The sequence below is a fragment of the Nematocida homosporus genome, assembly GCF_024244095.1.
Source record: "Nematocida homosporus strain JUm1504 chromosome Unknown 4455, whole genome shotgun sequence".
NCBI lineage: Eukaryota > Fungi > Microsporidia > Nematocida > Nematocida homosporus.
The window spans coordinates 17,088-31,756 of NW_026250667.1; the positions used below are offsets into that span (position 1 = coordinate 17,088).

General features: G+C 40.3%; 9 protein-coding genes across 9 annotated transcripts; 1 reads left to right on the plus strand and 8 right to left on the minus strand.

Moving 5' to 3' along the window:
• Positions 1-271: 271 nt before the first annotated feature.
• On the minus strand, positions 272-934 carry NEHOM01_1550 (H/ACA ribonucleoprotein complex subunit 1; the record flags this gene model as incomplete). Its single annotated transcript, XM_051490428.1, has 1 exon — positions 272-934. The coding sequence occupies one exon, from the start codon at positions 932-934 to the stop codon at positions 272-274; it is 663 nt and encodes a 220-aa protein (XP_051346388.1).
• NEHOM01_1551 (uncharacterized protein) lies at positions 912-2,909 on the minus strand (the record flags this gene model as incomplete). Its single annotated transcript, XM_051490429.1, has 1 exon — positions 912-2,909. The coding sequence occupies one exon, from the start codon at positions 2,907-2,909 to the stop codon at positions 912-914; it is 1,998 nt and encodes a 665-aa protein (XP_051346389.1).
• Positions 2,910-3,261: 352 nt separating this feature from the next.
• On the minus strand, positions 3,262-3,987 carry NEHOM01_1552 (uncharacterized protein; the record flags this gene model as incomplete). Its single annotated transcript, XM_051490430.1, has 1 exon — positions 3,262-3,987. One exon carries the CDS (start codon positions 3,985-3,987, stop codon positions 3,262-3,264), a length of 726 nt encoding a protein of 241 aa, XP_051346390.1.
• A 219-nt stretch (positions 3,988-4,206) lies between these two features.
• Positions 4,207-5,094, minus strand: NEHOM01_1553 (uncharacterized protein; the record flags this gene model as incomplete). The annotated part of the gene is made up of 1 exon (XM_051490431.1): positions 4,207-5,094. The coding sequence occupies one exon, from the start codon at positions 5,092-5,094 to the stop codon at positions 4,207-4,209; it is 888 nt and encodes a 295-aa protein (XP_051346391.1).
• A 197-nt stretch (positions 5,095-5,291) lies between these two features.
• Positions 5,292-6,050, minus strand: NEHOM01_1554 (uncharacterized protein; the record flags this gene model as incomplete). The annotated part of the gene is made up of 1 exon (XM_051490432.1): positions 5,292-6,050. One exon carries the CDS (start codon positions 6,048-6,050, stop codon positions 5,292-5,294), a length of 759 nt encoding a protein of 252 aa, XP_051346392.1.
• A 682-nt stretch (positions 6,051-6,732) lies between these two features.
• On the minus strand, positions 6,733-8,385 carry NEHOM01_1555 (uncharacterized protein; the record flags this gene model as incomplete). Its single annotated transcript, XM_051490433.1, has 1 exon — positions 6,733-8,385. The coding sequence occupies one exon, from the start codon at positions 8,383-8,385 to the stop codon at positions 6,733-6,735; it is 1,653 nt and encodes a 550-aa protein (XP_051346393.1).
• A 37-nt stretch (positions 8,386-8,422) lies between these two features.
• Positions 8,423-9,466, plus strand: NEHOM01_1556 (uncharacterized protein; the record flags this gene model as incomplete). The annotated part of the gene is made up of 1 exon (XM_051490434.1): positions 8,423-9,466. The coding sequence occupies one exon, from the start codon at positions 8,423-8,425 to the stop codon at positions 9,464-9,466; it is 1,044 nt and encodes a 347-aa protein (XP_051346394.1).
• A 513-nt stretch (positions 9,467-9,979) lies between these two features.
• Positions 9,980-10,729, minus strand: NEHOM01_1557 (uncharacterized protein; the record flags this gene model as incomplete). The annotated part of the gene is made up of 1 exon (XM_051490435.1): positions 9,980-10,729. One exon carries the CDS (start codon positions 10,727-10,729, stop codon positions 9,980-9,982), a length of 750 nt encoding a protein of 249 aa, XP_051346395.1.
• Positions 10,730-10,989: 260 nt separating this feature from the next.
• On the minus strand, positions 10,990-13,785 carry NEHOM01_1558 (serine/threonine-protein kinase MRCK; the record flags this gene model as incomplete). The annotated part of the gene is made up of 1 exon (XM_051490436.1): positions 10,990-13,785. One exon carries the CDS (start codon positions 13,783-13,785, stop codon positions 10,990-10,992), a length of 2,796 nt encoding a protein of 931 aa, XP_051346396.1.
• Positions 13,786-14,669: the final 884 nt, after the last annotated feature.

Here is a 14,669-nt window from a genome sequence, read left to right on the forward strand (position 1 = left end):
TACGAATAAATTAGATTGAGTTAAGTTGAGTTGAGTTAGTATTAGGTTGGATCAGTATTTAGTTGAGTTAAGTTGAGTTAAGTTGAGTTAAGTTGAGTTGAGTTGACTTGGCAAACAATTATAACGTATTAGGATTAGAATCACCAGTTAGTATTAGTATTGGGTTGGTATACCACTACTACTAACAATATCACTACTACTAACAATATCACTAAACAAACTATATCAAACTAAACTAAACTATAATGACGTCATAATGAATTTATTCGCATTAATCAGTGAACTTAACTCTCTTGTTCATTTGAACAAAAGCCCCACGTTTCTCTACTGTTCTACGGTAGTTATCTCGTTTACCTTCTGGCGTTCTGGCTATTCGGTTGTTCTCACGTACTTTTCCTTCAGCATACTTCCTAATTCGCTCATTCTGAACATTAGTACGATACTTAGAACTACGTTGTCTATTAATCTCAGGCTTAGGCACATTCTTATTCGTACCAACACTTACGCCAGAAACTTGTCCAGCACCTTTAACCCTATCAAAAGTCAAACACTTAAACTTATCAGCTCTAAATTCAGAACCAACTGGAAAATCACTAGGCGACTGGCCATTCTCCAGTCTAATACTGCAGTAGACATCATCATTAAATTTACCAAAGACTTCATGAACACTAGCAATACGTCGACTACCCCCTGCATAGATACCAGCTGAGAAGTATGGAACTACAGCTTGATTTAATCTAATGACTAATAAATCAGTATTTTTAACTGGATGTGAAGATTCACCAATTTTGATAAGATTAGCTGTATCTTCTGGTCTTTCACGTTTACCTATTCTGTTTTGCGGCCAATCTCTAACGGGGTTTTGCTTACCACTCTTAGCAATACGTGCCATCTGCGTTAAAATTTTAAGCTTAGGCCACTTTATCTGGTTCATGAAGTCCATTTTCTAATCTTATCTGATGCACTAATTGTGCTTCATAAGTTGGGGAGTCTAAAAGGGCATAGAATACTTCCGGGTGGGTGTAGAGATCGGCTGCGGCTTTGGTATGGTCGCGAATTAGGACGGCAAGATGGCGTAATTCATGGACAGGGGTACGGATTTGGAAGCGGAGACCGGGTGGTTCGGAATCAGTGGCTGTAATTGAAGCTGGAGTTTGGGAGACGGCTGTAAGAACCGATTTGGCTTGTGTAGAAAGAGTGCGAACGAGGAGGTGGGTATGGTTGGTGAGAAGTCGGGGTTGGCCGCTGAGGAAGATAGTTTGTAGTGTAGTGGGAGGAGAAGGGGGAGAGGGGAGAGGAGCCGAGATAGTAAGTTTAACTAAGCCGATAGGACAGGCTAAGTAGGGGCCTCTTTTAAGAAGGGCACTAGCGGCTGCTCGGAGTTCTGGAGGGACGGCGGGATCGTAGTGGGTAGTGCAGAGGGGTTGAGTAGTGGTTGTAGAACGACTGGCTAGACCTTGGATAGTGGCGGGGTAGTAGAGATTGTTATGGGCTAGAGTACCGGTGGCGTATTCGAGTGTTTCTAAATGAATGCCGGAAGATTCACGAACGGAGTATTCTAATCCTTCTAGATCGGTTTTGATCTTATCTATTTGCAAACTGCCATCACTTTTAACAACTATTTCTTGGTCTCGATTGATAGCACAAAATAAACCTGGATCGCATCTTGATAGGAGTCCAATCCGTCGGAAAACTTCTGGGAAAGATTCCGGGGTTGTTACAATAATATCAACAAAGATGGGATTGAAAACGGGCCATGGAAGGGCTGCCGCAAATTGTAAAACAGCCGGCGAACATTCAGTCACAAGTAAACCTCTTTTCTTACAGGGCAGACCTTGAATTCCAACTAGACCCGAGTAAATTAGGCTAGTATCAGTTGGGGTAGCTGGAGAAGGCAGAGCCTCTTCAAAGAGAATGATTTGCTGAATGGTCCCGGGTGTACTGGGTAGTATTGAGGAGGGATTAGTTGGAGTAGTTGGGGTAGTTGGATTAGGAGTGGCTTCAATGAGTTTAACAGACATACCGGGAGTGATAGTGGCATGGGGACTAAGTCGGGTTACAGCAGTAAGAGTTTCACCCACTAGTGTATTAGCACAAATAACACCTAGAACTTCTGGAGGACAATTAGCAGCTGCCCAAGTACTAGCTTGACTAGTAATTAGACCTTGAACGGCTGGGAAGAGACCAAAGGCTGTACTAAGTACATCACGAGCAGTAAAAGTAGCTTTACGTCCAGGACGAGCAACTAGGCCCAGTCGAGTGGATAAGGTATTTAGACCGGCACTATCTGCACTATAAACTGCTTTGATAAGGGCTAAAGCCTTATTAAGGGATAGGGTATGTTTAGTAGGCCGGCCTAGTAATTGGGTGGGGTTAGTATGGATAGAAATACCCCAGCCATCACGAGCACTGCCCAGTAGAACATCACCGTTCTCCCAGGCTTGTTCGGCTTCTAAACTCTGCAGAACCATTTCGGCTAAGTATTCGGCCTCATCTTGTGGTACACCTCGTTTGAATAAAGCGTCTATCTTATTGATCAGTAGAATAACTCGAGTGCCGGCCTTTTTAGCAGTTTCCACTAGAAACTTTGTGCGATCAGTTGCTCCAGCTGAGATATCTACAATTACGAGGGAAGTATCAGCAATAATGAAAGAAGACTCAGCTAAAGATCCAAACTCAAGATGTCCTGGTGTATCTAAAAAGGTGATCTTTGGCGGACCAGATATAGTTACTGGCGAGATTTTCATGGTCATTCCTCTTTCTAGTTCATCTTTTCGTGAATCTAGTATGCGCGCATCACCTACTGAGGATTTAGCTATCCGGCCAGATTCAGCTAGGACAGAGTCCATAAAAGTAGTCTTTCCATGGTCTACATGGGCAATAACATTCACTACGTACTCTTGGGACATCGCTAAAAATAAACAGGCTCGTTTGTTCCAGTTCTATTTGCTTCAGTCACATGTTTGACTTGAGATAAGGCCAAGGATGGTTTCTATTTAAATTCTATCTAAATTAGTGTTTAATTAGGTTAAGATGGGGTTGTGTTGAGTTAGATTGGGTTGAGTTGATGTTGAGTTGGTATTAGAATCGTTAGTGATATCTAATTGAGATGGCCAGTAGTAATGAAAGACGAGTCTAATTGGATATTACGTTTATTTGGGTTAGTATTGGCTTAGGATGATATTAGTATTGGGTTAGGAGATAAAACAGATAGATATTAGGTGAAGTTTAGTACTGAGTTAGTAGTGAGTTAGTAGTGAGTTATGATTGATTGGGGTTGTTAGGATGGTTGGGATGTGTAGGGAAGATTTGCTGTAGGGTGTGCATAAAGTTAATAATGATTTGAATGAAACCTTGCTTAGTATACGTACTGTTATTAGCTTCTAGCTCGGCTTCAAAGGTCTTTTCTGTCGGCTGGTTGGAATTGGCTGAGCTGGCTAGGACGGTAGTTAGATCAAGAACATAGGAAGGAGTAGTGTAAACAGTACGGTGCTTTTCACGAGTGGCGTAAACAGTAGGAGAAGTATTGGTATCTTCTTTAATTATTTCCTCACTAATACCAATCCGAAGATCATAACGAGTATTGGGACAAAAGATATCAATGTTTTTCATTTTCCTTTTCTGGATTAGAATTGATTTGCTTTTGATCTTTTGGCCGTTTATCTCGACTGTTTCTGAACGGCGGAATCCGCGCATTAACGTATCAAGGATCTTTTTTGTTTCTGGTTTTGGTAAATGCTCTTGTAAATACTGATTGAGAATTTGGTGGTCTTTCTCTTCAATAGAAGCTTGAAAACGCAGAGTATCAGCCCGGCGAATAAGGCATGGATGAGTAATAACAATACTAAGTCGTTGTCCGGTCGGCTTATCTAAAATTGATCCTAAACGAATTTCAATTTCGGTGGTTTTATGAAGAGTTTCGGGAAGTTCTTTGGATAAAGCTTCTATAATATGAGGGAAAGCAGTAGTGTTCTGTTCTAGATCCATAAAAATAAAATGAGCTGCTTTGATATGTACTGATAGTATTGAGTTGTGTTTTGTAGAGTTGAGTTAGGATTGAGTTGGGTTGGTTAGATAGAGGGTTGGGTTGGTATTGAGTTAGTTGTTCTATGGAGATAGTATTGAGATAGTAATGGGTTTGTATTGAGATAGTTGTGAAAAGTGTGTTTATTATGACTGTTAACATTGGATGGCGTTGGTGTTGGGTTAGTGCTGGAAGATGAGCTTGTGGATGATGGCAACAGTTTCGGCGGGTGGAAGGTTTTGAGATAAGATTTGGGTGATTCTTTGGAGGGGAGGTTCTTCATGGTAGAGTTTGACTAAAGGTAGGTTTTGGGGTGGTTCTGGTGCTGAGAATTCTTCGCGAATGAGGTACTGCTTGAAAATAGTAGCAAACTCTTGGTTGTTAAGAGGGACTATTTCTAGTAGACGCTCAGTGGTACAATGAACACCGGCTATAGCTATTGCATCCAGAATACGAAGACGTAGAGTAATAGGCGTACTAGTTATTGCTTCAAGAGGTACTTGGTAGGACAAAGAAGTATAAGCAGCTAAAAGAACCAGTTTAGGAACCAAAACTAAAGAAGGAGATGGTGGTAAAGATTGTTGTAGTAAATCAATATAAAGAGATGAGAGGCCATCACGTTTAGCTAAATTACCCATAATATTTAAAACAAGATAGTCTATCTCTTGATCGCCTTTAAATAGAGTAGGCATGAACTCTTCAATAATATCAACACAATTCACCACCTGTGAGTGTGTTTTAGCCACATTCAAAGCCACCAAAAGCACAAGAATTCTAGTGCCACGTGCTAATGGAAAAGGCCTCAGTAGACCTCTTATGACATTAGGATCAATTAAATCGGTAAAGGCCGCATAAACTCCCAAAATCATTGTAACACAAACAGGCCAATTAGCGGAAGACGGTTTTTTCATGCCGCCTCTAAGAATAAGCAAGCACTTACTAGTATGTATACGATGTAAAGATACGTTAGCTAGTAATTCACGTCGAAGTAAACTATTATTACCCACAAGAGTTAATAACTCCAAAGACTTAGTTAGTTCATTAGTGAAAGTAAAGATTCTAACTTGCATACGGTGAAAAGAAAAAACCGACCTAAGACAACTTGTATCTAGATCGTTTCAATCCTTTCTACCGCCCCAACTATACCCCATCCCATCACTAATTCAACCACTATATCTTATCTCACATTATACCATCTCAAAACAAAACAAACCAATACGATCTATGCTCTTTATTGATCTAAAGCAGAGGTTTAGATAAGATAAGTTTAAGCAAATATGCCAGTCAGCATTATACCATTGTTCACCACTAGTATGCATACTAAACTTGATATAAATACTAACCCAAGCCCACTTAGCACAGCTATACTCACGCCAAAATCATTATTAGATGTCCTCTTCACATAATTGTGCGTAATAACTTGGTAGCACAGAATAGCATAAGATATCCATAGGAGAGCTAAAGCTAATATAGGTACAACCATCGCCAAACCGGTTGCATAAGCCCAATAAATAGCCAGTCTAAGTAGCCCGCCTATAATCACAAAAAGAACAATTGTGTCTACTATCATAGTAAAGAGAAACACGAGTATATGGGCAAAGCGATAGTTGGTAAAATTCGGGTTAGTATTCACTATCTGGTTATAAATATAGCCAGGAGCACACAAACAACTGATTGCCGTGATCGTTAAAATAGTCGCTAAAGCACCGCCTAGTAATTGGGGTATTTGGCTTAAATGTGACCAAGTAAGAATACTCTCTAAATCGGATACACTTGCTTTGTTGGCATTCAAAAGAAGAATTGCACCTACACATAGTGTAACTCCGATTAGACCTACACATAAAAATAAGGTATTGATCATATAATGGCTAGAACCCACTACAGCTAATTCATCCCAAATACCGGTGAAGCTAGTTTTTTGTCTAGGAGAGCTCTTTTGCAGGCGAGTCTCTTGTATTTCTATTGTTGTAGCACTACCTGTATTAGAGATAAGAGGCTGCGTATCAGCTAATAATGATTTCCCCATTTAGTCAAGGTGTTAAAAAATTCCGATTTCCAATAGGGCCATCGTTTTCAAACGGTTTTAGATATCAAAACTTGGATTAAATCAGGTCAAGTTATAGTGGGTTGTATTGATTGGGTTAGATTGTGTTAATTTTGTAATTGGAATTGGAATTGGGGTTCTCACGTACCCTCTAAATACTCTAAATACCAACCCAATTTATTTAGTTGTAAGTGTGTTTTTAGAAAGTAACTTTTTCCTTATTGGGTAATTTCCTTATTGGGCGAATTCCGGGTTGGAATGCTTTCATTTTTACCAAGTATGTTCTACTACTCCAAACCAATATCTTTATTAAGATCCACTTATTTAACCCACTACCAACTTAACACCAACTTAATCCAAACCCAACACTCCATTTAGATTTGCTTAGCTTAGTATTGAGTTGATAATGCGTAGCTTTTATGTCCACAAACAATCCAATATCAGCTTAATACAACTTAACACAACACAACCATAGCTTAACTTAACTCAATCATAACTTAACTCAACCCAACACAATTATAACTTAACACAATTATAACTTAACTTAACCTAACACAATCTAATGCAATTAAACGACAAAGTTGTTTGGGCCGCTTGTTTATTGAATTGAACTAGAAGACAGTCTCATCTTAGATTGAGCTAGTTGGCCAGATAGAAACAAACCTTAGCATGGAGTTGCATGGGCTGTATATAGAGCCTGCATACTTTGTAAAAAGCCGCGCCATTCTTTGATAAGATCGCGATTTTCTTCAATAATCTGCAGTTTGGCATCTTTGCGCCGTAAACTATCCTCTTCCTTAAACCGGGCAATATCCTCGGGACTTAAAGCATCACGAGACATCGCTGGGAAGACTTTGCGCCAGAAGAATCCACCCATTGGATCAATATTAGTCACTAACATTTCCCGACCGCACATATCCAGGATACGTACCTGTCCCGGATCAAGTAAGGCCAAGTATAAACCAAAGGGCGAGCATTCAATTCGCGACATACTTGTAGCTGCTATCTGAGCTATTACTTCACCTGTCTTACCAATAAAAGATAACCGCTCATTATCACTTAAAATAGTTGTGTCACTACTGGTCGCCACCTGGTCAAACCCTCCTTTCAGAGTTTGGACCTCCAGTAACCGTCCAGGCAATCTTCTAAATATCTTAGCACTATTACTAGCTAGTGCCACTACAGTTGTAGCTGTTACATGAATACTTTGTAAGTCTTCACCCAAGAAACCCGTGCTGATCTTTTGGCCAGTTAAGTCCCATAACTCGGCATAATGGCTGGTCTTCTTCCCAGTAAGTCTTTCCAGCTGAATACAAACTTCATCCACTCGGAAAACAACTGAATACTTGCTAATATTAGGCAAAACTTTTGATTTGATCATTTCACCCGTATCTAAATTATAAAGAATAAACTTAGCCGCTATCATAGAAGTCTTCACAAAAAGCACAACATTATTCTCTTCTGAAAAGAAACCTTCTACCTTCTCATCCGCATCCACTTGTGCACAGCACTCTTCATAAACTCTTTCATCTGTCACCATACTCTTCACTATAATAGACCCTTCCGTAGCCACGGCATAGTGCGTTGCCCCTTGTGATAAATAGAGTTTATCCCCTTCCTCAATCTCTAAACTCTTAACCATCTCTTTACTAAAGATATTGTAAATCCCCCAATGCACTCGGCCTTGTTGGGCCTTAGTAGCAATACAGATGTACTCATTTCTAATGAAATAGTCACGTAATGAGTCTTCCACAAACCCATCGATCAGATCTAAACCGCCACCATAAACAAATAAATTACTCTGGCGATGAACTACTACCAAATCTCCAGATACACTTATCTTACTACCAGGTAATGTTTTTGTTTTAGTTACCTTACATGGAAATAATTTTGATAATTGGTAGTTGGACAAAATACCATCACTATAAATCAAAAACTGTTCGCCTTCCACTGAATGCTTCCAATTTAGTATCTCTTCCTTCTGAGCTATACGTCGCACGGCCGGTTTGTTTCCAGATAAGGCTTCTTTGCCACGCTCGCCAATACGTTCCAAGGCACTAAATCGGTCCAATGTCAAAGAAATAATCCGTTGGTTGTTATAAACAGTATTGTTGGCCCGGGCAGCTAATTTACTAGCTAAATCAACTGAATCTAAGCGGGTTACAATGATTTCTCCATCAATTATTGAATTTTCAGATGTCAAATAATCACCATCTAATATCACGTTTCCAGACTTGAGAATATCGGCGTCTGAACCACCAGAAAGGCCTAGCAAGACTAAAGTACGCTGGGGATATAATAAACCACTAATTACCATGAAAAAATAAAGATCCAAATTCTCTTAAAATTCCAATATGTATCAAAACCAGAAACAATTCTCGCCAACTTATGACCAAATAGTTAGTCGCAGTAAGTTGCACTTGACTAGTAATTACCTCTTTAGTGGAACCAAGTTAGATTTGGCCAAGGGAGTCTTTAAGAATGGATCTATTTCTCTTTCTAACTCAGAACACGGTTTGAATCTCAACTATACTTTGGCGACTTGGCAGCGATCTTTGGCCGCAACTATCTATGGGAATGGAGCTATACTAGGGAAAATCATGCCGGGTAATGATGATAATGGTATGTTTGCTACGTACATGAAAACGCCTGGGGAGAAGGAGTATTTAGAGGTCGGTGGAGTGCGATCCTGGGGTTGGGGAGCCATGTCAGTTAAAGTTTTAGCACCAGAGTTTAGATTGGATAAGGCAGAAGGAGTAGCTGCTGTGTCTAAAGTCTTATTCCAGGAGCAGAGTAGAGTGTTTGGAAAATTACTTGGGCCACGTCATAATTTCAAAAACATTTCCTGGTTGGGTATTCACCAGAATGTAACGGGAATTTTAGGCCGAGTAAAAGAGTCGTTCCAGGAAGGTTTGTTTTCTGGGAGTGCAGTTCTTTCTATTCTGCCTTCATTCCAAGTGGGGATGGAACATCTCTTTTCCCTGCAGAAGAAAGGAGGGGCGGAAAGTAGTGGATTTAGTATGGGTCGGGTTTCAACTTATATTGCCCGTAAGACTTGTGCTCGAGGCAGTGTCTTGGGTATGGTGCAAAGTACGGGTGTTGTTGGTCTGTCTATGGAGAGAGAGTTAGAGGACGGGCCAGTGGTTTATGCCGATGTATCGATGGATGTAGCTGGAGTGAGAAGTAAGACGAAAGCTTTGATGAGTGCTATGTCCGGGAGTATGGGACTCTTTGTTCCGGGAGCTACTGCTAATACGCGGGTAGGTTTATCGACAGACGGTACAATTGCGGCCGTTTCTGATATTCAAGTGGGTGATGGAGCTTCGCTTAATCTCAGTGCCCAACTTACAGCGGCCGGTGCTTCTATTCTCGGCCTTGGATTTACTGTCTCGGGGTAAGACTAGTCTATCTGCAATAAACAGCTTAATGCCACCTAGTTGGCATTTAATTACTATTCAGTTGATTTTTAATCGTTATCTCACTACTACCTACCAAATCAGCCGGACAAATCAAACTAAACTAAAGATAACACAACATAACTAAATATAGCTTGTGGCTGCTTTATTACTTAGGTCTTTACAACTTCTTCTCCTCTGCATCCTTATTATTGGGGTTGCAGTCATCACCAACACACTTATCATCTTTCTTATCGTCCTTCTTATCATCCTTCTTGTCGCCCTTCTTGTCGCCTTTACCGTCCTTCTTGTCATCGGCGGGCTTATCGTCGGCTGCTTGGGCTAGGTTAGCGCAGAAGACAACCAGAAGAATTAAAGCGAATAAGAACTTGACCTTAGAGAATGATGCTACTATTTTACTCATATCTTAGAAAGTCACCCGGGCTTTTATACCTTTACAGAATCAAACAGCCAATCTTATGTTAGGTCGAAATATGCATCAATTGGTTCGAAAATTCAAACACACATCGAGCCAATGATGCCCCGAACTTTCCTGAACAGCCAAACAACTGCCAATATTGGCAGTTTAAGAACCTGTAAGTTTTCTAGATATGGCGTCCATTTAATCTCCCTAGACTGGGGAAAGAACTGATTGGGTTTTTGAAAATCAGAAGTTAACTGTCGAACCTGCCAAAACCAAGGGAAGACTCGGGTTCTTTTAACCAGTCGCAAGGAATCAGCGTCGGGAAAGATAGGTTCTGGTTCGATCGAAGTTAGTGAAATTCGCTCAATCGAAAAAGAGATCTGATCACCTTCACGCAAAGGATAGCGAAACCCAAACAGATGAGAGTTCTCGTACCTAGCATACTTATGAATTTTACCAAGGGCATCATAATACCTTATTCCTTGTAAAGGAAAGCAGCCAGTTGCTACACCCCGAACCAGGCCCAACTCATTCTTACTCTGGATAACCAAAGTATCAATAACTCGACTAAAGAGTAAGTAGTTGTCAACATGCCGGGTATAGTTTTTAATCAGCACATGGCTACTGCCCTGGCACAGAGTTACTAGACAAGACAACCACAACAAGAGCCGAATTGTACTAGATAAAGTTGGATTAAGGTGTGGTGGGTTATAGTGAGGTGGGTTATAGTGAGGTGGATTAAGGTGGGTTAGGTTATGGTGAGATGGGTTGTGGTGAGTTGAGTTGAATTGGGTTGGGTGAGTAAGAATTAGACAGTGATCCCTTGTTTGTAGCCTTGACATTTTATCAATTACACCCAATCCAGATAAACACTAAATTCATTATTGTCTTGAGTTAAGTTAGGATTGGGTTGAGTTGAGTTGAGTTATGGCATCTACTAAGCTGTGACCAAGGCCGCATTATATCTATCTAAGTAGCCTATCTAAGTAACCTAACACAATCCAACTAACACAATCCAACTAACACAATCCAACTAACACAATCTAAACTCAACTAAATATAACATAACTCAATAGATAGTAGACATTACTCAAATAAAGCTTTAGTTTTGGTTAGTACTGACTAGCGCCCGGATTCTTTCTTTGTCCTCCAAATGCTTAGCCATAAGAATGATTGAAGTTCCTTTCTCCATTGCTTGGCGCAGCTCACAGGAGTACTCTACTAGTGTGTGGCAATCGCGATGACAAACAAGCCGGCATCCTTTGCAAATAAGCCCCTGTTTGGCTGCTCCATACAACGGCCGATTACACTCATGGCACCATACTTGAATAGACGTAGCAAATGTTGTGGTTTTGAACGTATGGTTGTTATAGCGAATAACTCCTGGATCTACTTGGCCAACTGGACTGCCCTGCTCTAAGGCCTGCCGAATCTCTTGAATCTTCTTTTCCGTACCTGTCTTCTGTTTCATCGCCATTTTCTTTGACTCTTCATCCGCAGCCACCATCAAAATCATCTCAATCCCTGATAAGATCTTGATTTCCTTTTCCAACTCGCGTTTTAAAACGGCCTCTTCAGCCGGTGGTAAGTGCACATCTGATGACGATTCTGTTTGTTCCGTATAAAGATCCTCTTCAATTGGTAAAAGTAACTTGAAAGATAAGGCTTCGCCCTTAGTGTTCATTCTGATCAACTCGTTCTTCTTAAGATTTTGGAAGTATATCTTAGCTAGGGGTAGTTTCATGTTTTGAATACGAATATAGTCCTCTTCAAGGTAGAGTACACAGGACTCCCATTTCTTGTCCATGTACACCTTGACTGGAAAGTTCCGAACATTAGATCCAAGCTTTAAGCGCCTGATTTGTTCCTTCAACTCTTTGTTTTCATTAGCTAAGTCGGCCTTGCGTTGGGAAAGAGCTGCTCTTAATTCGACTTCTCTTTCTATGCGACTTTGCACATCACGGACTTCAGTCTGTAACTGCCTGATGATCTTCTTGGTTTTAAAAAGGGTCTCTTCCTCTACTTGGCGCATTTGTTGTTGGATTCGCTCGATTTCCTGAACAGCTGAGATTTGTAAGTGATCTATACCCTGGGCTAGTTGGTCCAATGAAAATGAAGCTGTCCTTGCTTGCGTCATCATCAAGTCTTGTTCTAAGACATCCAGTCGTGAACTAATTCCAGTATAAACTCTAGATAAGATTTCAGTTCTAACTTCTTCCTCAGTCTGAGTCGGTTCCTTACTAATTACTTCTTCTTCTTTTTCCACAACTCTTATCTTATCATTTTCAAAACCAACCTCTTCTTTTTCATCTTCAGCCACCCCATCAATCGGACTGGTTAATTCGACTTCTTCTTCTTCCACTTTCACTTCCACTTCCTCTACTACCTCAATCTCTACCACTTCCTCTACTTCCTCTACCCCAATCTCTACTTCCACTTCCTCCACCCCTTCAATACTAATCCCACTACTAACCTCTACCTCTCCAATTTCTGTTTGGGCTAATCTCAATTCAGCTGGTACTGGTAAAGGCTTAATACTCTGGCAATGCATACACCGACTCTCCTCACTAGAACTCAATGGTTCATTCTGGCTGCTAGTTAGTGGTTCTGGTACTGACTCCTCTTCGGCAGAACTAGGGGCAGTTCCTACTTCTTTATCTACATTGCTTCCATCAGTCTCAACCACTGCATCTACCTTTAAATTCTCTGGACTAGGACTTTTACTCATTGCTACTTCTAAACCTTCCAAATCACCAGCTGATACTTCTTTGCACTCAGCGGCAGCTACATACTCGCATGTTTCACTACCGGCCGGCGAATGTCCACGTACTTTTACTTCAGGAGCATACCCAAACCCTAAGAACTTCTGTAAATGGTCTAGTGCCCCGGGAGCTACACCAACAATCGGCTCAAACTCATCCACTACAAAATTATCCACTGCATCCCGAGCATGAACTTCAGGCACGTACTCTACTGCATTATTTTCCTTATCTACAAAATCAAAACCAGTAAAGAAAACATGATCCATAGCTTGAACTACTGATAAACGTTCCGATCGTTCGCATAACAGTCGAAGTAGTAAATCTTTCAGTTCAGCCGAACATTCGCCAATTGTAAAATCAATGCGCATAATCCGCTCGTAAGTCTTCTTAATCGTTTCTTCAAAGAAAGGAGTGGCCCCAAAAACTAGCTCATAGATAACAACACCCAAAGACCAAACATCGACCTTTTCACAAATACTTTCACCCGTCATAGCCAGTAGTTCTGGAGCTACATAATCAGGAGTACCTACCACCAAACCATGATCAGAACCAACCATAGCTGCTGCACTACCAAAATCAGCCAGCATAATGTGTCCATTAGATCTAATCAAAATATTCTCAGGCTTAATGTCCCGATGGACCATTCCTAGACTGTGCAACTCCTTTAAAGCCATTAGAATCTCACCCGCATAGAAACGCACTAACTTCTCAGGTAAAACCCCTAATTTACAGCAAACACTGCCTAAGTCACCACCCGAAATAAAGTCGGTCACAAAGTATAGGGCAGTTTCATCTTGAAAAGAACGATGCAGTCCCAGTAGCCACTCACTGCGCCGTCCAAGAATCATTGACTCTCGCTCTCTCATAATTGGATTAACCAATGGATCACTTAAAATATGCATCTTCTGGACTTTCTTGAGGGCAAACACTTGGCCAGTACTATGACAACGCACTACAAAGACTTCACTATGCCCGCCACGCACTAAACAATGGATTATTTCATAGTTTTCTGGTCGGTCAACTGAATCGGCTATTCTTTTTAGATCGGAATTCCCTGTAATTATACCCACTAGTCGAGCACAGTCTAGAAGAAGATCAGTATCTTCTCTACTGAGGACCACTTCTTTTTCTCGCATAATACACAAAAGAATAACAAGAATTTATATAGCTTAAACACGTCTTAAAGATAGTGGATATGTGTTAGTTTAGTCTTTAGTGGAGTATTTAAGTTGGGTTAAGTGGGGTTGGGTTTTGGTTTGGATTGGTGTTGTAGTGTGGTGGGGTTTGTATGGGTTTAAGTTTGGAATTTTAGATTTAGATTATGTTGAATTGAGTTTGAGTTTAGTATTGAGTTAGGATTGAATTGGGTTGTGTTGTGTTTAGTATTGGGTTAAGTTGAGTTATGTTTAGTATTGGGTTAAGTTGGGTTAAGTTGGGTTAAGTTGAGTTATGTTTAGTATTGGGTTATGTTTAGTTAGGTTGAGTTAAGTTGAGGGTAACTTTAGATAGGATAGACTTAAACCCAAACCAGAGACCTTTATTTAAAAACAATGGCTTGTCTTACTGCTGAGTTAGGCTGCGTTGAGTGAAGTGGATTTTGATTTTGGTAAGGTGGTGGTAGTATAGTGATAGTAAGCTAGTGAGTTAGTGGGGTAAATAAAGTATAGATGTTAAGTAATTAAGTATTGGGTTAGTATGTAGTCATAGTGTAATTAGTGTTCTGACTTAATCTAAACTCAAATCCAACTAACACTAACTTAACCTCACACAATCTTTATCTTATCTTAACTCAACTTAATATTAAATCCAATTCAAACCCAATTTAAATCAAAACTCAATCCAGACTTAAACTCAATTTAAATCCAATTCAATTTCAATTTAAACTAAATCTAAATCTAACTCTAGTTCTAAATCTAACTAAATCTATCCCAACCAAATCTAATCACAACCCAACCCAACACAATCCAATCACAACCCAACCTAATCTTAACTCCACTCTAACTCACCTCACTCTAACCCA